Source organism: Sciurus carolinensis, chromosome 9 (genome assembly GCF_902686445.1).
Source record: "Sciurus carolinensis chromosome 9, mSciCar1.2, whole genome shotgun sequence".
NCBI classification, from domain to species: Eukaryota; Metazoa; Chordata; class Mammalia; order Rodentia; family Sciuridae; genus Sciurus; species Sciurus carolinensis.
Genome location: NC_062221.1, coordinates 23,511,414 through 23,531,662, shown reverse-complemented (window position 1 = coordinate 23,531,662; position 20,249 = coordinate 23,511,414). Strand labels below are relative to the sequence as shown.

Here is a 20,249-nt window from a genome sequence, read left to right as displayed (position 1 = left end):
TGAGTAAGAGGTTAGTGAAAGACACCATCATACTCTTAATAGTTAACAAGTCAAAGTTAAGGTTCCTGGGGTGCATTTGCCCTTTTGTGGGGGTGGGAGTGTTGACTGGAAGTGATGACATTAGAATCTGACTTTTTGTCAGCTGGATGTATTGGGATAGATTCTCAAGCTTTCATGTGCAAATGATTTTGTTAAAATGCAGATTCTAACTCAGCAGGTCTGATGTGAGGCCTGAGATCCTTCACATCTAGCAGACTTCCAGACAATGCCAGTGGTACTAGTTCATGGAACACTCTCGAAGTAGTAAGGGTCTAGAGCTCCAAATTTCTGCCTTTGGCCAGGAACTTCTAGTTGGCACAATGATGTGATGATGAATCTCTAGATCAATGGCTCTTAAAGTATGGTCCCTGGACCAGCAGCATCACCACTGCCCAGTAACTTGTCATACAGGTAAATTCCCGGGCCCTACTCTATAACCGGTAAATTAGAGACGTTAGTGTTAAAGCCTAGAAATCTATGTTTTAATAAGTCCCCCAGGTAATTCTATGTGTCGTGCCAAAATGTGAAAAACATTGCTCTATACAGGAGATGACTGTTTCCCCAAAAGTCAGCTGGAAGAGCACAATGAGACCCCCAAATCCCTGCTTTTTCAGTTACCCAGGTCATGTACCCAGGTCATGCTTTCCCCACATTCATCCTCATGCTAGAGAAGGTGATAATAGTGGTGGTCAAGAGTGACAAGCAATTGAGCAGGTGCAGCCAAGCAGCAGCCCAGTGGCCATACCCTGTCTGACTCTTGAAGATCTGATGAGGCTCTGGATTCAAGACAGATCTGCAGGCAGTATTCTCAAAGCTTGGTGCTCTGCCACCTGCATCTGAATCAATTGGAGTACTTATTAAAATGCTAATTCCGTGGCCCCACCAGGATACAATAAGTTAGAACTTGGGGGGGAGCTGCTGGGAAATGTGTATTTCAGCAGCACTTCTAGGTAGTTTTATTCCTGGTGCTCAGTAATGCTTGAGGACCACTGAGCTAATGCAATGCATCTCAATGTTTGCTGTTCCTTAGAAGGTCTTAGACAGCTTGCTGAAAACTTATTGAGCAGTCAAGGGTGATTTCTAACATGATCCCAAGTGATGACAATATTTCTGATTCACAGACCACATTTTGAATAACAAGCTTTAGTCCTTTTTGAACCAGTCATAAATATACTGTTCAGATAATAAATCATTCATTGCACCCAAGGGTTCAAAGGCACCTTCAGATTCATCAAGCGCACCCTCATCAGATGGTTGAAATTCAATCACAAAATCCCACCTAGTGGTCAACCAGTTCCTTGGAATATTCTATCAAGGATCCCCCTACCACACCAGAGATGAGTCATTTACTTTAATCAGGTCAATCACCAGCTATCAACTAAGCACATAGTAGGTACACGTTCCTGTGTTAGGTGCTAAGGAAGGTGAATGAGTCTTCTCAGGGACTCAGAATCCTGACTAAAGGCTGCACCTGTTTTATATTTTCATGTAAATAAGTGTTGTTATTGTGGGACTACTGAGGCACACCTTCTTCATTCCACATATACAATTAGGAAGGAGGAAACAAATTTCACTTACTTTCACTAATTTTTGCTTTTTTTTTTCCCCCCATAGATAGGCATGGAGCAGCATTATGAACTTGGACAATACATAAGGAAAAGATATGGGAAATTCTTGAATGAGTCCTATAAACATGAACAGGCAAGTTGGGGGGTTAAGTAGGAAACTTGACCCTTGGAAAAATCAATTCTATGTATCTTTAAGTGTTCTGCCTGTTTTGTTTCCCAAGGTACTTATAGAAGTCAGAGCTTTTGTTTACAAATATACCTGTTTTATAGGATTATTTTTTTCTAAAACTGTATAAATATGAGTAAGTTCAAGTTTTTATGGATATTTGTGTCAATACTTTGACTTGGCAAGTAGCCACTGCTTAACTGGTGACATTTGTCAATTCAGCTGTTGTCCTTCCGTGTGACTTTGTCCCATGGTATGCTCAGAATATTGCTCATTTCATAACATATTATGATCGTGATGTTACTACAATGTCTGCCATAGTCTAGCGTGACTGTCCCACTCTTTCTCTAATACCCTGCCAGCTCCCACAGTAGTGTTGCAGGGAACCCTCATGTTTCCTAAATTGGCTTCTGCCGCCAGGCATGGTGGTACACTCCTGTTATCTCAGTCACTTAAAAGCCTGAGGCAAAAGGATTGCAAGTTTGAGGCCAGCCTCAACAACTTAATGAGGCCCTAAGCAACTTAGCAATATCCTGTTTCAAAATAAAAAATAATATGGGCCAGGGAGGATGTGGCTCAGTGGTAAAGGGCCCCGGGTTTGATCCCCAGTGCCAAAAAAAAAAAAAAAAAAACTCTACTTTCCTTTTCGATTTTCCCACTCTAGGTTTATATTCGAAGCACAGATCTTGACCGGACTCTGATGAGTGCAATGACAAACCTAGCAGCCCTGTTTCCCCCAGAGGGCATCAGCATCTGGAACCCCAGCCTACCGTGGCAGCCCATCCCGGTCCATACAGTTTCTCTCTCTGAAGATCGGGTCAGTATACAGAGGGGTCCAGGGGATTCCACGTGGCCCTGGAAGGAGGAAAGTTGGCTGGCTGCTCAGGACTGGGGATTTGGGAGTCTGGACACACTTTGGGCTGTACAATTTTACTTTTTTCATTAAAAGAAAAAAAAATCCAAGGGACAGTCAATGTAGGACATGGAAAGCCCTAGGCAAGAAAGAACAGGAACTGAATTTTTCTTTAGATCTCTACCATACACTTTGTTTTCAACTTCGGGAAATTTGTCCCTCTGTCTCCTCTCTGTCTCTAGGTCTCCCTTCCTTCCAGGGTTCTGTTTTCAATTTCCAGGCTTTGGGTGCCAAACACAAGTTTTCTTCTCCCCAGAATATCCCCAGATTTCCCTGCTTAGTACACACTCCTCCTCCCAAGAAAATCTTCATTCCTAGGTAGGAGAAAAAAGAAAGACCTGAGTGCATAATTGGTCCCCACACTTTATATATGCCATCATATATACCTCTCCTAACAACCTGGGATGGACAATAGTATCATTCTTTTATAGCAAGGAGAAAAAGTGCTCAGAGAGGTAAAATAACAAACAAAATTGGTCCAAAGCCACAATTGGTAAGCATTACTCCTATGTCCAAAACTAGAACTGTCTAGTTCTGTTACCTGTAAAATAGCAATTCTTAAACTTAGTAGGTATATTAGGATCTCCTGGGGAGTTTTCAAAACTCCTGTTGACCAGGACACTCTCCATAACAAACAGAGTCTCCAAGGGTGGAACCCAGGCATCGGTATTTTAGAAATAATCTCCCTAGATGATCCCATTGCAGCCAAGTTTGAGAACTGTAAACCAAGTACCTCAGTGGGACTGTGAGAGAGAAATGTTCAAACTTATTTACCCAGGGTGGGACTAACCAAGAACAATAGTCTTTTCAGAGGATTTGATATTAAAAAAAAAATACAGTAATAAATATATCTAACTAATCTTCCAGTGTGGAACTTAAGGCTATATGCAGGAAATAGTTTGGGACAAGCAGTTCTTTCCTGATTTCCCTGCAGTTACATCATAGGCATAATCTGTCTTAGGCCACTTTCTGTTTCTATAACTGAGCAGCACAGACTACGTAATTTATGAAAAAAAAAAAAAAGAGGCTCTCTTAACTTATAGCTCTAGAGGACAGGAGCCTAAGAACATGGCACCAGCTTCTGAAGAGAGCCTTCTTGCTGGGTCATGACATCGAAGAGGGCATCACATGGTGAGACAAAGCAAAGAGTACTTGATTTTATTTAGAAGGAAAAAAATAAAGTTAGCTGGGCATGGTGACACATGCTGTAATCCCAGCAGCTTGGGAGGCTGAGGCAGGAGGATTGTGAATTCAAAGGCAGTCTTGGCAATTTAGCGAGGCCCTAAGCAACTTAGCGAGACCCTGCTTCTAAATAAGATATAAAAAAAGGGATGGGGATGTGGTTAGTGATCAAACGCCCCTGGGTTCAATCCCCTGTACCAAAAATAAAAAAAATTAGAAAAAAAAACTCCTTTAATAACCCATTAATACATTTATTCATGAATTAATGGATTAATCCATTCATGAGGGCAGATCCCTCATGGACCAATCACCTACCAAAACTCACACCTCTCAACACCACTGATTTGGGGACCGAGTCTCCAACACATAAATACTGGGGGACATTTTCAAATTGTAGCACTGCCTCGTCTCTCTATGACTGAGGCTTAGCGTGGACCACAACTTTTCAGTGACTCCCAGAATACATTACTATCCTTTGTCCTGCCAGTACTCCTAGGGATTTGACTTAATAGCTACATCTACTGACTTAAGAATTTTCTCCAAATGCTTCATAAAAACAGCTCTCCACTGTCCACCCTACTCAAGGTAAATCTATTCTAACCTCTTCAGTGGTATTTCCTAAAAAGTCAGAGTGGCTTATATATGCCTTTTTCCTTAACAGAATCAGTAGTGAATATTATATTCTAGGTGTTCTTAAATTTTTGTGAATATTTTCTTCCAAAGAGAAAAAAAAAATCACTTCTTTTCCCACACGCTTTTCTGCAGAGATAAAGATTGAATAGGAGCACCAGATTTAGCCAACACAAACCTGAACAGCTACTTAACCTGTAATCCAGAAAGACAGTAATTAAATTACATGTAAAGAGAATTCAGGGGCTCTTAGAAAAGGAAAAACTCAGAGTGAGGGAGAGGAAGAGAGAAACAAGCAAGATTATCTGCTGTGGCTTCCAGCTATCTGCTCACTAAGGCAAACAGAGTTCTTCTGTCAATTTTGAAGTCCTAACAAAAGCTGTCAATCAACACAGGGTTAACTCCCAGAGCTATGCTGAGTGCTATAGAGAAATGTAAGAGAAACACAAGGCCAAGTTTCTTCCCTAACTCATGATCTGTTTGATGAAAGAAAATTACCTTGAGTGAAGCATGTAGAACACAAGATGGTAGACAGTGACTTCGAGGACAAGCTGTACATGCTGGAACTCCCACAGGGAAGTGATTTGGGTCTGCCTAGGGTGAGGACTTGAACCAGATCTGAGAGGTAGGAAAGGCGAGGGGTGCGTGTATACACTCTTCAGTATTATGGGCATGTGATGAGCGGCACTTTGAGGCACCTGCCTGAGGATAATTTAAAAGGAACAGACACGGGGGCCTCGGAGAATAACTGTTGATGCAATTCAGGAAAGAGGATGTGAAGACCTGAAATTAGATGGTAAAAGATGTTAGAGGAAAGAAAGCAAGACAAGGTCACATCCAGGAACAGAAATGACAGACAGGAAGCAACTTGTAAACATTTTCTGAGGAGCTACTTACATGCCAGCCCTGTTCTAGGAGTTGACAGTATTGCAGTGAACCACTCGGACAAGAGGCTGGTTCTCTTCAGGGTCTACATTTTTTTAATTTTCTTTTTTTAGTTGTAGATGGACACAATACCTTTATTTTATCTATTTATTTGTATGTGGTGCTGAGCATCAAGCCCAGTGCTTCACATGTGCTAGGCAAGTGCTCTACCACTGAGCCACAACCCCAGCCCTTGGGGATAATATTTGATAGGAAATGGAAATTAAAGAAGTAAGTAAAATAATTTCAGATGGTGATAAGTTTTTTGAGGGAAGTAAACAAGTTAATATGACAGAGATTTAGGCAGGCTGGTTTCAGCAGCCAAGGTGAGCGTCAGTGGCGGGGTGCGGGGAGGTCTGTTCCAGGGAGGGAAGAGTCCACGCAGAGGCCTTCAGTCTGTGTGTTTAGAGGACAGCAAGAAGGCCCACAGTGTTGCTGGGCAGGAAAGGATGGTCGAGTGTTTACTAGGGGCCACCTTCATGCACCTTCATGCATAAGCTATGCTGAGCTTGGATTTTATTCCAGGTTAAATGAAAAGTCAGTGAAGGTTAGGAACCACAAAATAACCTGATCTGATGGATGCTTTAAGAAATAAAAATAAAGAGCAACAGTATAGCTACTGTGTGAAGAATGAATTGTGAAGGCAGAAGAAATGGATTTCAATTGTCAAATAGGAGGCACTCACAGACTGGGAGGGGACGATGACCATAGAGAGGGGTCTGTTCAGGTTTATTTTGAAAACAGACAAACAACAGTGGTTTAAAAGTGAAGGACCTAGTTTAGATCTATTTTGAAAATAGACCAAAAAAGGGGATAGTCTAGAAAGCAGAGTTGTAGATTTTGCCATTGAAATGACGAAGAAGAAATGGCCAAAAGTGGGGAAGTTCGGACAGGTTTAGTATATGTCACCTTAGAGGCCTCCCTTCAGCAGTCAAGGAGAAATATACAAATAGTGTTGTCCAGAAATACAGCACAGATGGAAAGCTAGAGCAACAAAATGAACTTGGGAGTCACCTCCCTATAGATCACAGTTAAAGCCCCAGGAGGTTGTCAGATTCAAACTAATTTTAGGATGATCATTTTGTCCTCCTACTAGATTTTAAATTATATTTTCCCATACATTTAATATATACCCTTATTTTAACGGTCTGCAAAATTTGCAAGAACTGAAGTCAATGAATGGTTAGTTGATCTCTTAAGATTCTTTCCAGACCTCTAATTTATTTTCCATATTCCTGGGGGAGAAGGGTACATACAGATGTGCACCTAGTACTGGAAATGAAAGGGGCAGGGGAAGAAGCAAGATAACAGTAATTCACAGCAAGTGCGAATATTTACCAACAGCACATTCCAATTTAGGCAAGTTCATGGAAGGAAGAAATGATCCTAAAGGTTTTTGGATCTTGGGTACATAGCCTGTGGTTTTCAGACCTGCAAGCTACTTGTTTTGTTTTCTCTGATTTTAGAATTGAGCACACACTAGCATATTTGAATCTTAATTTATTAAGGTTGATTTTGACAGAACAAGGCTTCAAATATGGGTGCAACTCCCCTGGCAAGGTGCTTCTGGCTAATCAAGGTCTTATCTCTTTCTCTTGTCCTCAGTTGCTCTACCTGCCTTTCAGGAACTGCCCTCGTTTTCAAGAACTTGAGAGTGAGACTTTGAAGTCCGAGGAATTCCAGAAGAGGCTTCATCCTTACAAGGTTTAAAGTGGGATTATTTGATGAAGTCTGGGCTTCTTTAAAGTGTGGGATGAATGTGTCTGTGGGTGGCTGGTGATAACAAGGGAAGTCATCACTACCTGATCCCCTTACCTGTGCCGGAGCCACAACCAGTGGAAAGGCCAGTCCTTTCCAAATCCTGTACCTTGTCCCTGGCAGGAACCAGGAGCACACGGGTACTGGAAGAGACTGATGGAAGTCTAAAATCATGCGCTTTCTGAGGCTGAGTGGGTCTGCCTTCCTAACATGCAGGAAGGGTTTTTTCGTTTTACGAAGGTCACCCCCATTTCAGGATGGCACACAAGGTAGATGGAAAACTTTGTATTTTAAAAATAACCTTTTGAAGGAATACAGTGAACAGTCTCTCAATAATCCCTCCAATAACCACAGGCCTTATTTTCTCATGGAGTCTTTCAGTTTTTTATACTCATACCAACTAATACGTGTATATTCTTGTAGTTTCCCCCTTGATTCCACAAAAGGGATGTACTGTTCATAGGACTGGGCACTTTGGCTTTTGTTTTTGTTTTCTCATTTAATAAAATATCTTGGAAATATTTTTCGATCTGAACATAAAGAATCTCCTCTCCTTATCCTTTTCATTCTTTCTTTTTTTTTGTTTACAAATGTGCAGTATCTGAATTTATGGACATACCAACATTCATTTATATCATTCCCTGGGAATGGAAATGTGGGTCATCTCCACTTTTTTCCTGTTCCTGTCTGAACATCTTGTGCATCTAAATAATTTCATAACAATATCCATGGGATGATGTCTCAGAAATAGACATTCTGGTTCACTTTGAAATATTGTCAAATCACCTTCCAAAGAGGTGGAACCGATTTCCACTCCTGGCAGCTTGGCCTGAGAGCGCTGTGTGTCCGGGGCCTTGCCAACAGTGTGCAGGCAACTGTGGCAGTATGTGCCAATCTGATGAGGGGAAAATGGAACCCCTAGACACATCCTCTCCACAGCGAGGAACAATGAGGAAGCCCACCGTCATCGCTATTACTTGACACTGTGATCCACAACTTGGACCATGAGGCAACTCGGGCACCTCCATCCGGTTAACTGCCACTGTGTCTCTTTCCTATCCTTTTCACTTGACCATTTTTAGGTGGACTACTGGTTTTCTTTTTTCTTCAAAGTGTTGGAATTTTTCTCTCTGTATTTTAATAGTTCTGTGATGTGACTGGGGTTTATTTTTATGATTGTTTGCCTCTTGACTTGGTTTTTCATGTCCTTACCATGTGGATTGTAAGCATATCCATGTACTCTTACGTATCTTCTATAATTTGAGTTGTATTTAGAAAAGGCTTCCTTGGTCCTAGATTATTAAGTGAGTCTATAATGCTTTCTTCTAATTTTACTACAGCTTCATTTCTGCATTTGTATATTGCACCCATTTACAATTTATAGTGGTGTTAGGTGGGACATTCACATCCTGCCTAAATTTTTTTTTCTGATAGTTTATCTAATTGCCCCACTGCTATGTATTGAATAATTTTTCTCTTTTCCCACTAATTTGAGCTATTATATATTGAAATTCCCATATACATGGAGAGTATTTCTGGAATTTTTATTCTATTCAATTGTTATTATGAACCAAAAAACATGGTTTTAATCATTAAGACTTTATAATATGCTTTAGTATCTAACGTGCTAGTCACCCTCATCGCTCTGTGTTTTCTAAGTTTTCATGGTTACATTTTTATTGTTCTTTTTAGTTATACATAACAATAGAATTTATTTTGACATAATGATAGAAGCATGGGATGTAACTTGTTCTAACTCAGTCCCCAGCACTTCCCCTTCTCCTCCCTTTCTCCCTTCCCATTTCCTTCCCTCCACTCCATTGATCTTTCTACTGTTTACCTATAGTTTTTTTTTTTTTTAAATTAGTGTCTTGTAGGTGTACATCATGGTGATAGTCACTGTGATATATTCATATATGTACATAGAAATGTTAGATCCAATTCATTCCAAGTCTTTCTCTATCCCATCTCTTCGGCCTTCCCTTCATTCCCCTTTCTCTATTCCACTGATCTTTTTTATATTCTTTTTTTAATCCCCTTCCCCCTGACCTTATTTTGTCTTAGTTTCCACATATTAGAGAAAATATTTGACCCTTGACTTTTGGAGACTGACTTATTTCACTTAGCATAATAGTCTCCAGTTCTATCCATCTACTGGTAACTGCAATAATTTCATTCTTCTTTATAACTGAGTAATATTCCATTTTGTGTATATTTACTACATCTTCTTTATCCATTCATCTGTTGAAGGGCACCTAGGTCGGTTCCATAGCTTGACCACTGTGAATTGTGCTGCTATGAACATTGGTGTGGCTGCATCAGTGTAGTATGCTGATTATAAATCCTTTGGATAGATACTGAAGAGTGAGATAGCTGGGCCAAATGGTAGTTCCATTTCTAATTTTATCAGAAATCTCCATATGCTTTCCAGAGTCGTACCAGTTTGCAGTCCCACCAGCATGTCTGAGTGTACCCTTCTCTCCACATCTTCACCAACATTTTTCGTTACTTGTATTCTTGATAATTGTCATGGCTATATTTTTAATTTCTTTGTGAACTTTAGAATCAGCTTGTTTAACTTTTTAGTGTTTTAACTGAGATCTTGTGAAATCTGTAAATTAAGGAGAATTCGCAACTTTTCAACATTAAGTCTTTCTTTTCAAGTATATAGTACGTTATTCTTCCTGTTCTTATTTTAAGGATCATTGTAGGGTTTTATTCATATATACCTTTACACCTTTTTGGTGAATTTATCATAAGGTATGCAGTATCTGAAAATAACAATGGCTTACCTCTAGTTTTCCAATATTTACACCTGTAATCTCTTTCTTTTGCCTGCTCACACTGGTCAGTACTTACAGTGTCAAGTTACATGGTAGAAATGTCAGTGGGCATTCTGCTCTTATTACAGATTTAGATGTTTTCTCCTATTAAGTATGCTACTTTTGAATCAAAATATAGTAGACATATTTTTATCATATTAAGGATGCATCCATCTTATTTTCTTGAGTGCCTTTAAAAAATCAATTTCAATCATTTAATCTTTTAAATGATCTTTTTATTTTACAAATAATCAGGTTATTTCCCTTGAATCAATTACCATGATTAATTATATTTCTAGATTTACTAATATTGAACCATCTTTACATTTCTCAAATATATTCCCTTTCTTTTAATGTGACAGAATTCTTTGCTGATATTTTATTAGGACTTTTGCATTGTAAATACAAGTGACATTGAACTATAGTTTCATTTTCTAGGCAGTCTTTGTCAGTATTGATGTTATAAATAACTCGTAAAGTGTTTTTTGAAAGCTTTCTCTGTCTCATAACAGTTAAAATAAAATTGGAATCATTTATTCTTGAAAAGTTTGGTAGAATCCCTCCATGAAATCATTTGATCCTGGATTTTTTATGTTTGGAGTGGTGGCAGTGGGGTCTTTAACAATCATTTCTACTTATTTTATGGAAATATGTTGGAATTAATACTGACAAATTATGTTTTCCCAGAAAATATATACAACCAACAATGTCTTTCAAAAGACTTCCTATTTCAACAGATGGCTGGATTTGGGTCTCATTATGACAATTCAAAAATAGTATAGAGCCTAAGGAATTGTTTGCATTTCATCCAGATTTTATGTTTACAGTCAGAGACCAGGTTCCACTGTGCTTTCCTGGGATGCTTTGGCCTGAGATATGCTTTCTCCTCTCACCTTAGACATTCATTTACGTATGAGTTGTACTTCACCTACTTCCAAGAGAATCTGAGGCAGAGCACTTCAATTCCATTGCAGCACAAACCTGAGCCACGTGGCAGTAAGCCAGCATTCATCTGCAGTTTTAATGTGCTAATGAGAAACAATAAATTGATGTGTATAAAATTATTTGGTTGGCATATACCATAACCAGTGTTGCCGGTGCACTCTTCTGTGAAGAACAGAGGTTCTCGGTGGCGGGGGTGGGGTGGGGGGCCTGATTTGCCTCACAGGGAACACTTGGCAATGTCTGGAGACATTTTGGGCTGTCACACTTGGAAGATGAAGAGTGCTGCTAACACGTAGTGGGTAGAGACAAGGATATTGCTAACCAGCCTACAAACGTGCAGGACAGCCTCCCACCATCCAAAATATCAAAATATGCCAAAGACAGGAAACCCTGGTGTAGAAATATTTTCTCTCTGTTTGTGTTCCAGGATTTCATAGAAACCTTGCCAGCACTTTCAGGATTCCATGGCCAAGACCTTTTCGGAATTTGGAGTAAAGTCTATGACCCTCTATATTGTGAGGTAAAAGAAAAAATATATCAATATAAATAAATATATATATATATATATATATATATTTGCAAGTTAGTTTTATGCTTTCAGTCTATAGATGAAAGTAGATGAATACATTTGGATTTTTTTACAGAGTTTTACTTGTTATTGCCTTTGGTAGTGAAACATAATTCAGATTTTTCTTATATTTTCTTGAAAATCCTGACTTCCCTTTTCTCTCCATTATTTACGGCTTTACTCTTTAGAAAATTGCAAACAGAATTGTTTTTCTTCTATACATTGACACTTATCTCCTCTGCAGTCATTCAGGAATGCTGGACTCTTGTCACAGGTTTTAATGAAAAACAAAATGTTGTTATACAGAAAGAAGGGAGAAAACTTACCTGGTCTCTACTACATAAGCCAACTATAAGCCAGGCTATTGAAACTGGCTTATCAGGAAAGGTCTTCTTTACTCTGTGATGCATTTGAATTCTTCTTTGCAGCTAGATGAGCCACATCTGGCTTTTTTCAAGGTTCTTGTGGTATTTTTCACTCACCAGTCTCCACCTTCTGGCCAAAAGGAGTGTTTTTCTCCTCCTGTTTTCCCAGCCAGTTCACTAAATCTAGGGTACAGTTCTGACCACTCACCTGACCATCCACTTCTGATTTTGAATTCATCCTGGGGGTGTCGGACACAGCAATTACTTTTACAGTTCCATCTCAGTAACAGACGACACCATCTGCCCCCTCTGGGATAGTTAATTAACCCAACTACATGCTACTCTTTCAATATTTTCATTTTATCATCAGCCACTGTTTTAATGAACTTTGTTAGACTTGTAAGAGATTTTTCATTGGAGGCGAGAACCAACCTTTTAGTTCCAGTCTTCATTTGTTTTTCTTCCTCACTCTAGTTTTATTTTGGTTCTTTTGGTGATGGTTGTTTTGGGGATTAAATGCAGGGCCTCAAGTATACTAACTCCATACTACAGTTTTATCTGAGCTATTCCATAATGAGACCATGTTACATGGTATCTTTCAGATCTCTCTTGCTTACTTCTGTATCATTTTACTTTGTTCTGCTCTTTCATGATCGCTCTCTCTCTCTCTCTGTCTGTCTGTCTGTCTGTCTGAAACTAGGGGATTCCTCATTAGATTTTTTCTAATGGGTAATAAATACTGACACTTGGTCTATACCTGCACTACCTGAAGCTTATTCATGCTTAACAAACATCTACCCAGTACCTACTGTGCCTCAAGTACAAACTTTTAAATTCATAGGGATGGGTGTCTATTATCAAAGGTTCCAGAAAAATACATTGCCTATCCTTACAGGCCTCTCCAACAGCTCATTCAGCTTCAGAGAAAATATCATCTTACCCTGTAAGCTTTTACCTTCCCCACAGGTTCACAGAAAGATTTCTAACCCTTTCATGAAGGAGGAGGTACACTCTTGCCCTGTTGCACCCTTGTTCTGCAAAATATGAATCACACATTTATCCAGAATCAAGTCAAAAGCTATAAACTTGGTAGAAAAAGGACATTTAGTTTCTGTATTTTTTTCTGAAAATCAATATCACTATTCATTGTGATATAAATTCTTTAAAAGAAATGGCAGGACAAGAAAGATTGGCCCCAGTGGTTCTTGTGGGGTGAAAGAGGAATAAAAAATCAACAAAGAGGGTAGTCATAAATAACAAATGCACAAACATTTTCTTCCTTTTTCTTTGCCACAGGGTGTCCACAATTTTACTTTGCCCTCCTGGGCCACCAAGGATACCATGACTAAGTTGAAAGAATTATCAGAATTATCCCTTCTGTCCCTCTATGGAATTCATAAGCAGAAAGAGAAATCTAGACTCCAGGGAGGTAAGTATTTCTGAAAATGAGAAGTGTTTTGGATTTGTGGTTGTAGTCTGTGTCACAGTCCTACCACTGATCCACCAAGTGACCTCAGAGAGATCCCTTAACCACTCTTTCATCAATAACAATAACACCTGCTTCACACGCAGGGTTAAAATGAATGTATATATTCAAAAGGTTTAGAACAAACAGCAGCTGGTACATAATTCACTGTCAGCAAACACTGTGTTACTGTAATCATCAATATTATGCACTCTGGGCCTTAATTTTCCCATCTAGAAGATGAACGCTTTGGGCTAAAGCTAAATGGTCCTTTCAGTTCAGATCTATCTATTCAGATGAAATAACCAAGGATTCTTATCTGAGTCCCAGGAAAAGCAATTGTGCCTGGTAGCCTATAAGCCATTGTTAAAACTAAAAGAACATATTTTGCAGGATCTATATTTTTTTTATGTATTACAACTGATAAGTTTATGACACAATTCTACTGGTGTTGAAAGGTGTCGAGATATATTTGTCAGTGATGCCTCTTCTCGGTTAGAGTTGTCTCTTCTCAGCACAGGATACCCTGCCATCATGAAAGTAGACCCAGGCTGGAGGTTCCTGGATCCCTGTAATGAGGATAGGTGAGCAGAGGAAAGAAGCCGGGACCAGGTGGGTTGGAGACAGAGATCGCCACCCGTAAGGGCAGCTAGGTGGACACACCAAATCACCAAGTGGGGTGTCAGGCTCAGATGTGGCTAATGTGGGGATATGTATATTTTAGACACTTTGAGGAAACTGGCATAGTCATATCAGGATTCCAGTCAGATGCTCTTTACCACCTACCTGATCAGGACAGGTTCATTAGAACCCCAAGAGAATGCACAGCAGCAGAGCATTCTGACAATTATAGCAAAGTATAGAAAGTCAATTGTAGCTGGAAAAGCAGGGCTGAGTGAGCAAGCTGTCACCAAGAGAAGAGCTAATATGAAACCAGGATGGTCAGGAGAAAATTCATGTGAGGTGAATGTGAGGTGGGGGCTAATAATGCAGGACAGTGGTCTCTAATGACATAAGGATGTTGCAGAACTGCTGTGACAAAGTCCCCACAGCATGGTACTGAATCAGACCCAGTGGAAATGTTCAAGTCTTTACTCCACATTAAGGGCACAAGCAACAAACCCAGCCCTTGAGGAAGAGGGCACATCCATAGAGGAGTCTTAGATGAAACCTCTTACGTTGAAAAAATGACCAGGCATGGTACAGACTGTGTGTAGGAGCAGAACCCAGGAAGAGGCTCAACCTTATGTGCTTTACAGCAAAAGACACAGAGAGTCTCACTGGCCACATAAGCACCAGGCCTCATTTCTGATGCACCAAAATCAAGATTTATTTCCTGCAGCCTCATCATGATGGACTCAGGAATCCAGTCCTTCACTAGTCCAAGTGCAGCCCCTGGTCCTGCAACATCCCGTTACCTAACAGCTGGCTTTCCAGCTGTTAGGAAGTGCAGAAGCTCAGGCCCCACTCCAGAACTGTTGAATTAGAATCCACAGTTTAGTAAAATCCCAATGATTTACACCAGAAAGGAACTGACAGTAGTCTAATACTATGCAAAGGTTTATATATATATAAATAAGAAATGGGGTTTACCCTACAACTTGTTCATCTTTGCTCCTCCCTTGTGACCCCCAGCCCTCTTTGGCTACTAGAGGGTTTTATTGGCAGAAGCCACTTCCTCTCTCTGGGTGTCAGTTTCCACCCAGGGAAATTAAGGGGATTAAACTCGATTCTGTAAGTGTCCTTCCCTCAGGTATTCTCTGGTCATGGATTATAAAGTTTGGCACTTGTGGGAACCACTTGTCCTACTTCCTGGGGGAAGTCCAGTGCCACTGATAAACCAGAAAATTGTTTCCTGCATGGTTCTTCCAAAACATGAGCTCAGCCCCATTGTTCCTCTCTGACTAAGCATGAAAGACTTGTCAACTACATGCTTATTGAATGATGAAGCAGCTGAACACAATCATGCACAGAAAATATCCATTGTCTTGCTGACACAGAATGCAAGAACATCGGCACTGTGGCCGCATCTTCTGACGTTGACAGGAGCTTCTGTTCCATCAATTGGTTTCAGGAGTGACACTGTTCAGTGATATGCACACATACACACACACCCCCAAATTCCCTAGACTAATTTTGGAACAAATATCCACTCTTGATGTGGACTAGAGGTTTGCTAGCTACTGCCTGTAGGCCTAATCCAGCTCACTGTCTGTCTTTGTAAATAGTTTTTTTGAAGCAGCCACATGTTCATTTATGCATTGTCTAGGGCAGCTTCATGCTACCACTACAGAGTTGAAAAGTTGCAGCAGATCGAATGGCCCAAGAAGACTAAAACATTTAACCATCTGATCTCTTACCAAAAAAAAAAAAAAAAAATGTGCCAAACTTTTCTGTAGCCCCGGAGTGAAAGAAGTGAAGTTTGTGTCTTCTGATCAGTGGTGTTTCGTTTAGTTCTGCAGATTTAAGAAAGGTTACCACAGGGAATTTAGAAGTTTGCTTTATGTGATCTAATGATTATGAACAAGAATTTCCATATACTGGGTTCAAAATTCAGGCTTTCTGTTTACAAGTCATGTAATCTTGGACAAGTTGCTGAGTCTTTCTAAGCCTCTGCTTCCCCACCTGTAAAACAGAATATTATGATGCCAGAGTCCGGAGATAATTTGATAGGCACCCCTAGTTACTGCTGGGACTTGGGAATAATCACCTAGAACTAAGAACTGATACCATACTTGTAACAAAGACTGCAGCCTGCCCCAAAAGGCACAGGTTGTCAAAGAGCAAGGCACTTATTACATATGACTGCCATGACTCCCAGAAACTTGGCAACAGAGTTTAGTACCAACGTGGCATGAAGACCCAGTTCCTAACGTATTTCAGAGCACAACCTTCTCTTGGACAGAGATTGAGACCTGTTAGAAAAGCAGCATCCAATTTCTTCCATTCACAGTAACTGCCAGCATCTGCAGAAAGAACAGACCACCTACCTCCTTAATTAACCCTCTATTGTGCTAATTGGTGTTCAGGCCTATATCTTCTCAGTATTTCACAATCCTGCTCTGACTCACCTAGCACAGCGTCTGACCCAGAATAGCTGCTCAGGGTTAGCTTGCTGAGTGGACTCCAGAGTCTGGGATCATCGTCTGTTAATGTCAGTGCCTGCTCATTACCAAAAGCAAACAAACCCCATCAGTCATTCATGAGTCAGGAGAACACATGCACAGCAGAGCCACCAACCAAGACACAGGAGTCTCTTTTGAGACTCCTCAACAATGTTGATCATGCAAGTGTGTGAAGCAACATATCCTCAAAACAGAATCGGGCACCGGGAGGTACCCCACAACTTTCAGCCTTTGCAAACAGGATGGAGATTGTGCTTTGTGCATCTGCCTTCTGTCACCTCAGGAGTAACAAGAGTCAGGTCATTGGATATGAAGGGCAGAAAGGTCCCCTCTACTGATGACAGATAGTATGTGAGAGCTGAAGATTCTGGGTGCTCCCCAATAGTGACCTCCAGGGCAATCTGGTCCACAGTAAACAGCCCATGATCTGTGCACACATCTGGAGAGTTGCTTTCTCCCAAGGCCTCCCAAAGCCTGACTGCCAGAGAGTGGAAAGGGAGCTGAAGACAGAAGTATATGTCATGCTGTCATTTGAGTTCTGCTCTGGAGAGGATCATTGGCTAATAACTGTCTTGTTAAGATCTGAAAAAAAATCTGAAATTGCTTCCAAGTTTATCAACCTCCTAAACTGAAAGTTAACAAAACCTGGTTTAGGAGAGTCCCGGAATGCCAATCTAGGTCTCCTTTCCCTACTGCGTGAGTCACTTAATGTCTCTGGGCTCTAGCTTTTTTAGCTATAAATGAGGAACAAGACTGAAAAATCAGTAAAATAATGTGTATAAGTCATGCTACCCAGTACACAGCAGATACTCAGCCTCTCTTGTTAAATCATATCAGATAAAATCCCCATTTATGAATAAGCTCAAAAACTAAACTATAAGCCTTGTTTGGTTCAGCTCCATTGTTGATCTATCTCCTTTAAGGTGTCCTGGTCAATGAAATCCTTAATCACATGAAGAGTGCAACTCGGTCCCCAAACTACAGAAAACTTATCATGTATTCTGCAGTAAGTATTTTGTCTTCATTTAACACCCATTTGTTTAAGTTCGTGATCTCTTAGAGAGGGGGACCTCAGTCTTCTTCAAGACTTCCCCATCCCTAGAGTATGTTAGGCACCTGCACAAAGATGTGAGAATTCGATGTGTCATTCTGGCCCTTGAGGAATTTACAATTTAACGGTAATATTAACAAGAAAGACAAACATATAAACACCAAAGCAGTGTGGAAATGCCATTCAAACGCCTCTGAAAGGCAGCCATCTTTCTATTGCAGGAGGTGGGGAAGATAAGCAGGTAGAAGTCTGGACGAGGCAAAACATCAAACATGTCAAGGTGAAGGGGCTTAATAAATGGTTCCTCTCTGGAGTGCAGGGCCCACGAAGAGAATCATTAGGATAGAAGTGGAACATCACAGGAAGAAATTAACACCAAGTCAGTAGAAGTTAACTTGCTGCCAGATATGGACCTCACAACCATGTGAGGCTACTTAAACATAAATTAGTTATAATTAACTACAATGAAAAATTAAGTGTCTTGGTTACACTAGACATATTCTGAGTGTTCAGTGGGCACATTTAGCCAGTGGCTACTGAATTGGACAGCATGGATATGAAACATGCCCAACATCACAAAGAAGGTTGATTAAGCAGCCTTGATAGAGTCTCAGAATGTTTGAGCTGGAAGCAACTTGAAGACTGTCTTGTGCTGCGTGCTTTTTAGGGTAAAGTGTAAGGAGAGAAGTGAAGCAAGGGGGACCCACCCCACCCCCCAAAAGGGGTTTGTTCAGGGAAGTCAGCAGGGAGGACAGGATAGGGGCAGTATTTCAGAAATTAATCATCCTGTAGAAAGACTGGAACTTGGGAACAGGATGGAGTGTAGAAATCTTATGTAATATCTAGAAAAATGGAGATGAGGCCTAAAAGCAGGGCAGCAACAGGATAGGAAAAGTTGTTTGCTCGGTTACAAAGGAAGCTGTGATTTGGCTGGAGAAAGCCATGTTTTCATGCATGCAAAAAGGCGAAAATGGTGGCTGAAGATATAGGGAAGTTTGATTATTATATTATCCTCCATATGGAACAGACTAGAAAAATGGCCCACCAAGGGCACTGAGGTGGTGCTTCCTAAAGAGAAGTAGCCTGAAATCAGTTGATTCTGTGTTTTTGTTTTGTTTTTTTTCTCTTCTAATCGGGTTTCCTTTTCCAACTGGATGTGTTACTTCTATCAAGTTCTATCTGTGGCTCCTTTTCTTTTTCTTTTTTGTTTTAGATTGGTCTTAACCCCTTTTGAATATGTGTACACTGTCTTACAGTTTAGGCAGTGAAATGTTGTCCCCACTTTATAGATGTGGAAGTTGAGGACTACCTAAGACTAGGTAGTTAATCAATGCCAAACGTGGGATTAAAAATCATCCTGTATACCGTCCAGTCACTCTGAGGCAAACATTTAATTTTAATTTTTTTGGAGGGTGGGTGTGTAAAAGGGATTGAATCCAGGGGCACTTTACCATTGAGCTACATCCCAAGCCCTTCTTTTCTTTCCCTTTTTTTTTTTTTTAATTTTGAGACAGAGTCTCACTAAGTTGCTTAGTGCCTCACTAAATTACTGAGGCTGGCTTCCAACTTGAGATCCTCCTGCCTCAGCCTCCTGAGTCACTAGGATTCCTGGTGTGCCCTACTGTGCAGAGCTACAATTATTTTAAAACTACACTCTCTACTTCCTTATATTTTGACCTCCATAAAACTCATATACTCCTCCACAACTTTAAAATACAATGATACTAATCTACAGAAAAGTATAATTTAGCATTAATGTGTTCTAAAATATCTTAAATTGTATTGAAAAATCAATGGAACAAGCAAAAGCGAAGACCTGCTGTACTGGGAAAAGACACAGGTCTTAGAAGACCTGATTCAAGTTTATTCTATGCTTATTTGATAATAAGCAAGTTACTTAATTTCTCTGGATCTCAGTTTCTTCATCTTTTAAATGGGAATATGTATGTAAATCTTACTGCCTAGCACACAGCAGATGCTGAAGTAAAATTAGTTCTTTCCCTCTTTAATTATTAAGACATTGGGAGTAAAGGGAAATTAAATTGAATGGGAAATCCTCGTGATGTTCTACAAGTGCTAGTATCTAGTGAATGCAAATCTGAACCAGAGGTAAAATGAACGAAATGATTTGTTCTGAATTTCTGTAGCATGACACTACTGTGAGTGCCCTACAGATGGCGCTAGAAGTTTACAACGGAATCCTCCCTCCCTATGCTGCTTGCCACTTTACGGAATTGTACCTTGAGAAGGGGTAAGTGCCTGATGAGTGCTTTTGAAATTCAGCATCACTGGCCCCCAGGCTTTGTTATTAACGTTATTGTTGACTTAAGGGTGGTTGTGTCTATCTTTGGTTTACTTTTATATTTGGAGGAGAGAATGGTGTAATAGTATCTGTTAGTCATGGCTCTTTTGTTTTGTTGTCATGAAGTCTTTTATTTGATAATAAAGTACATAACACAGTAGATGGAAAAATTTTAGTGAACTGTCCTAAATAACAGAAATTAAATTTTTAGGGGCTGGGGAGATAGCTCAGTCGGTAGAGTGCTTGCCTTGTGAGCACAAGGCCCTGGGTTCGAACCCCAGCACCCAAAAAAAAAAAAAAAAAAAAAAAAGAAATTAAATTTTTAAAAATCAAGGTATTCCCAAATTGATTTATTAATTTTTTAAATTGAATATATATTTTATTTTCATTGACATAAAAATTTATTTCCAGATATAAAAATTTGAC

The 20,249-nt window shown here is 40.0% G+C and overlaps 1 protein-coding gene across 1 annotated transcript in view; it reads left to right on the top strand.

Annotated features, from left to right (window-relative positions):
* Acp3 (acid phosphatase 3) overlaps positions 1 to 20,249 on the top strand; it is a 52,613-nt gene that overhangs the window by 14,701 nt on the left and 17,663 nt on the right. Inside the window, exons 3-9 of the mRNA XM_047565102.1 lie at positions 1,654 to 1,740; positions 2,438 to 2,590; positions 7,028 to 7,126; positions 11,375 to 11,467; positions 13,177 to 13,309; positions 17,394 to 17,476; positions 19,669 to 19,772. Of these exons, the coding sequence (XP_047421058.1) occupies positions 1,654 to 1,740; positions 2,438 to 2,590; positions 7,028 to 7,126; positions 11,375 to 11,467; positions 13,177 to 13,309; positions 17,394 to 17,476; positions 19,669 to 19,772 (752 nt within the window). The remainder of the gene's footprint in view (positions 1 to 1,653; positions 1,741 to 2,437; positions 2,591 to 7,027; positions 7,127 to 11,374; positions 11,468 to 13,176; positions 13,310 to 17,393; positions 17,477 to 19,668; positions 19,773 to 20,249) is intronic.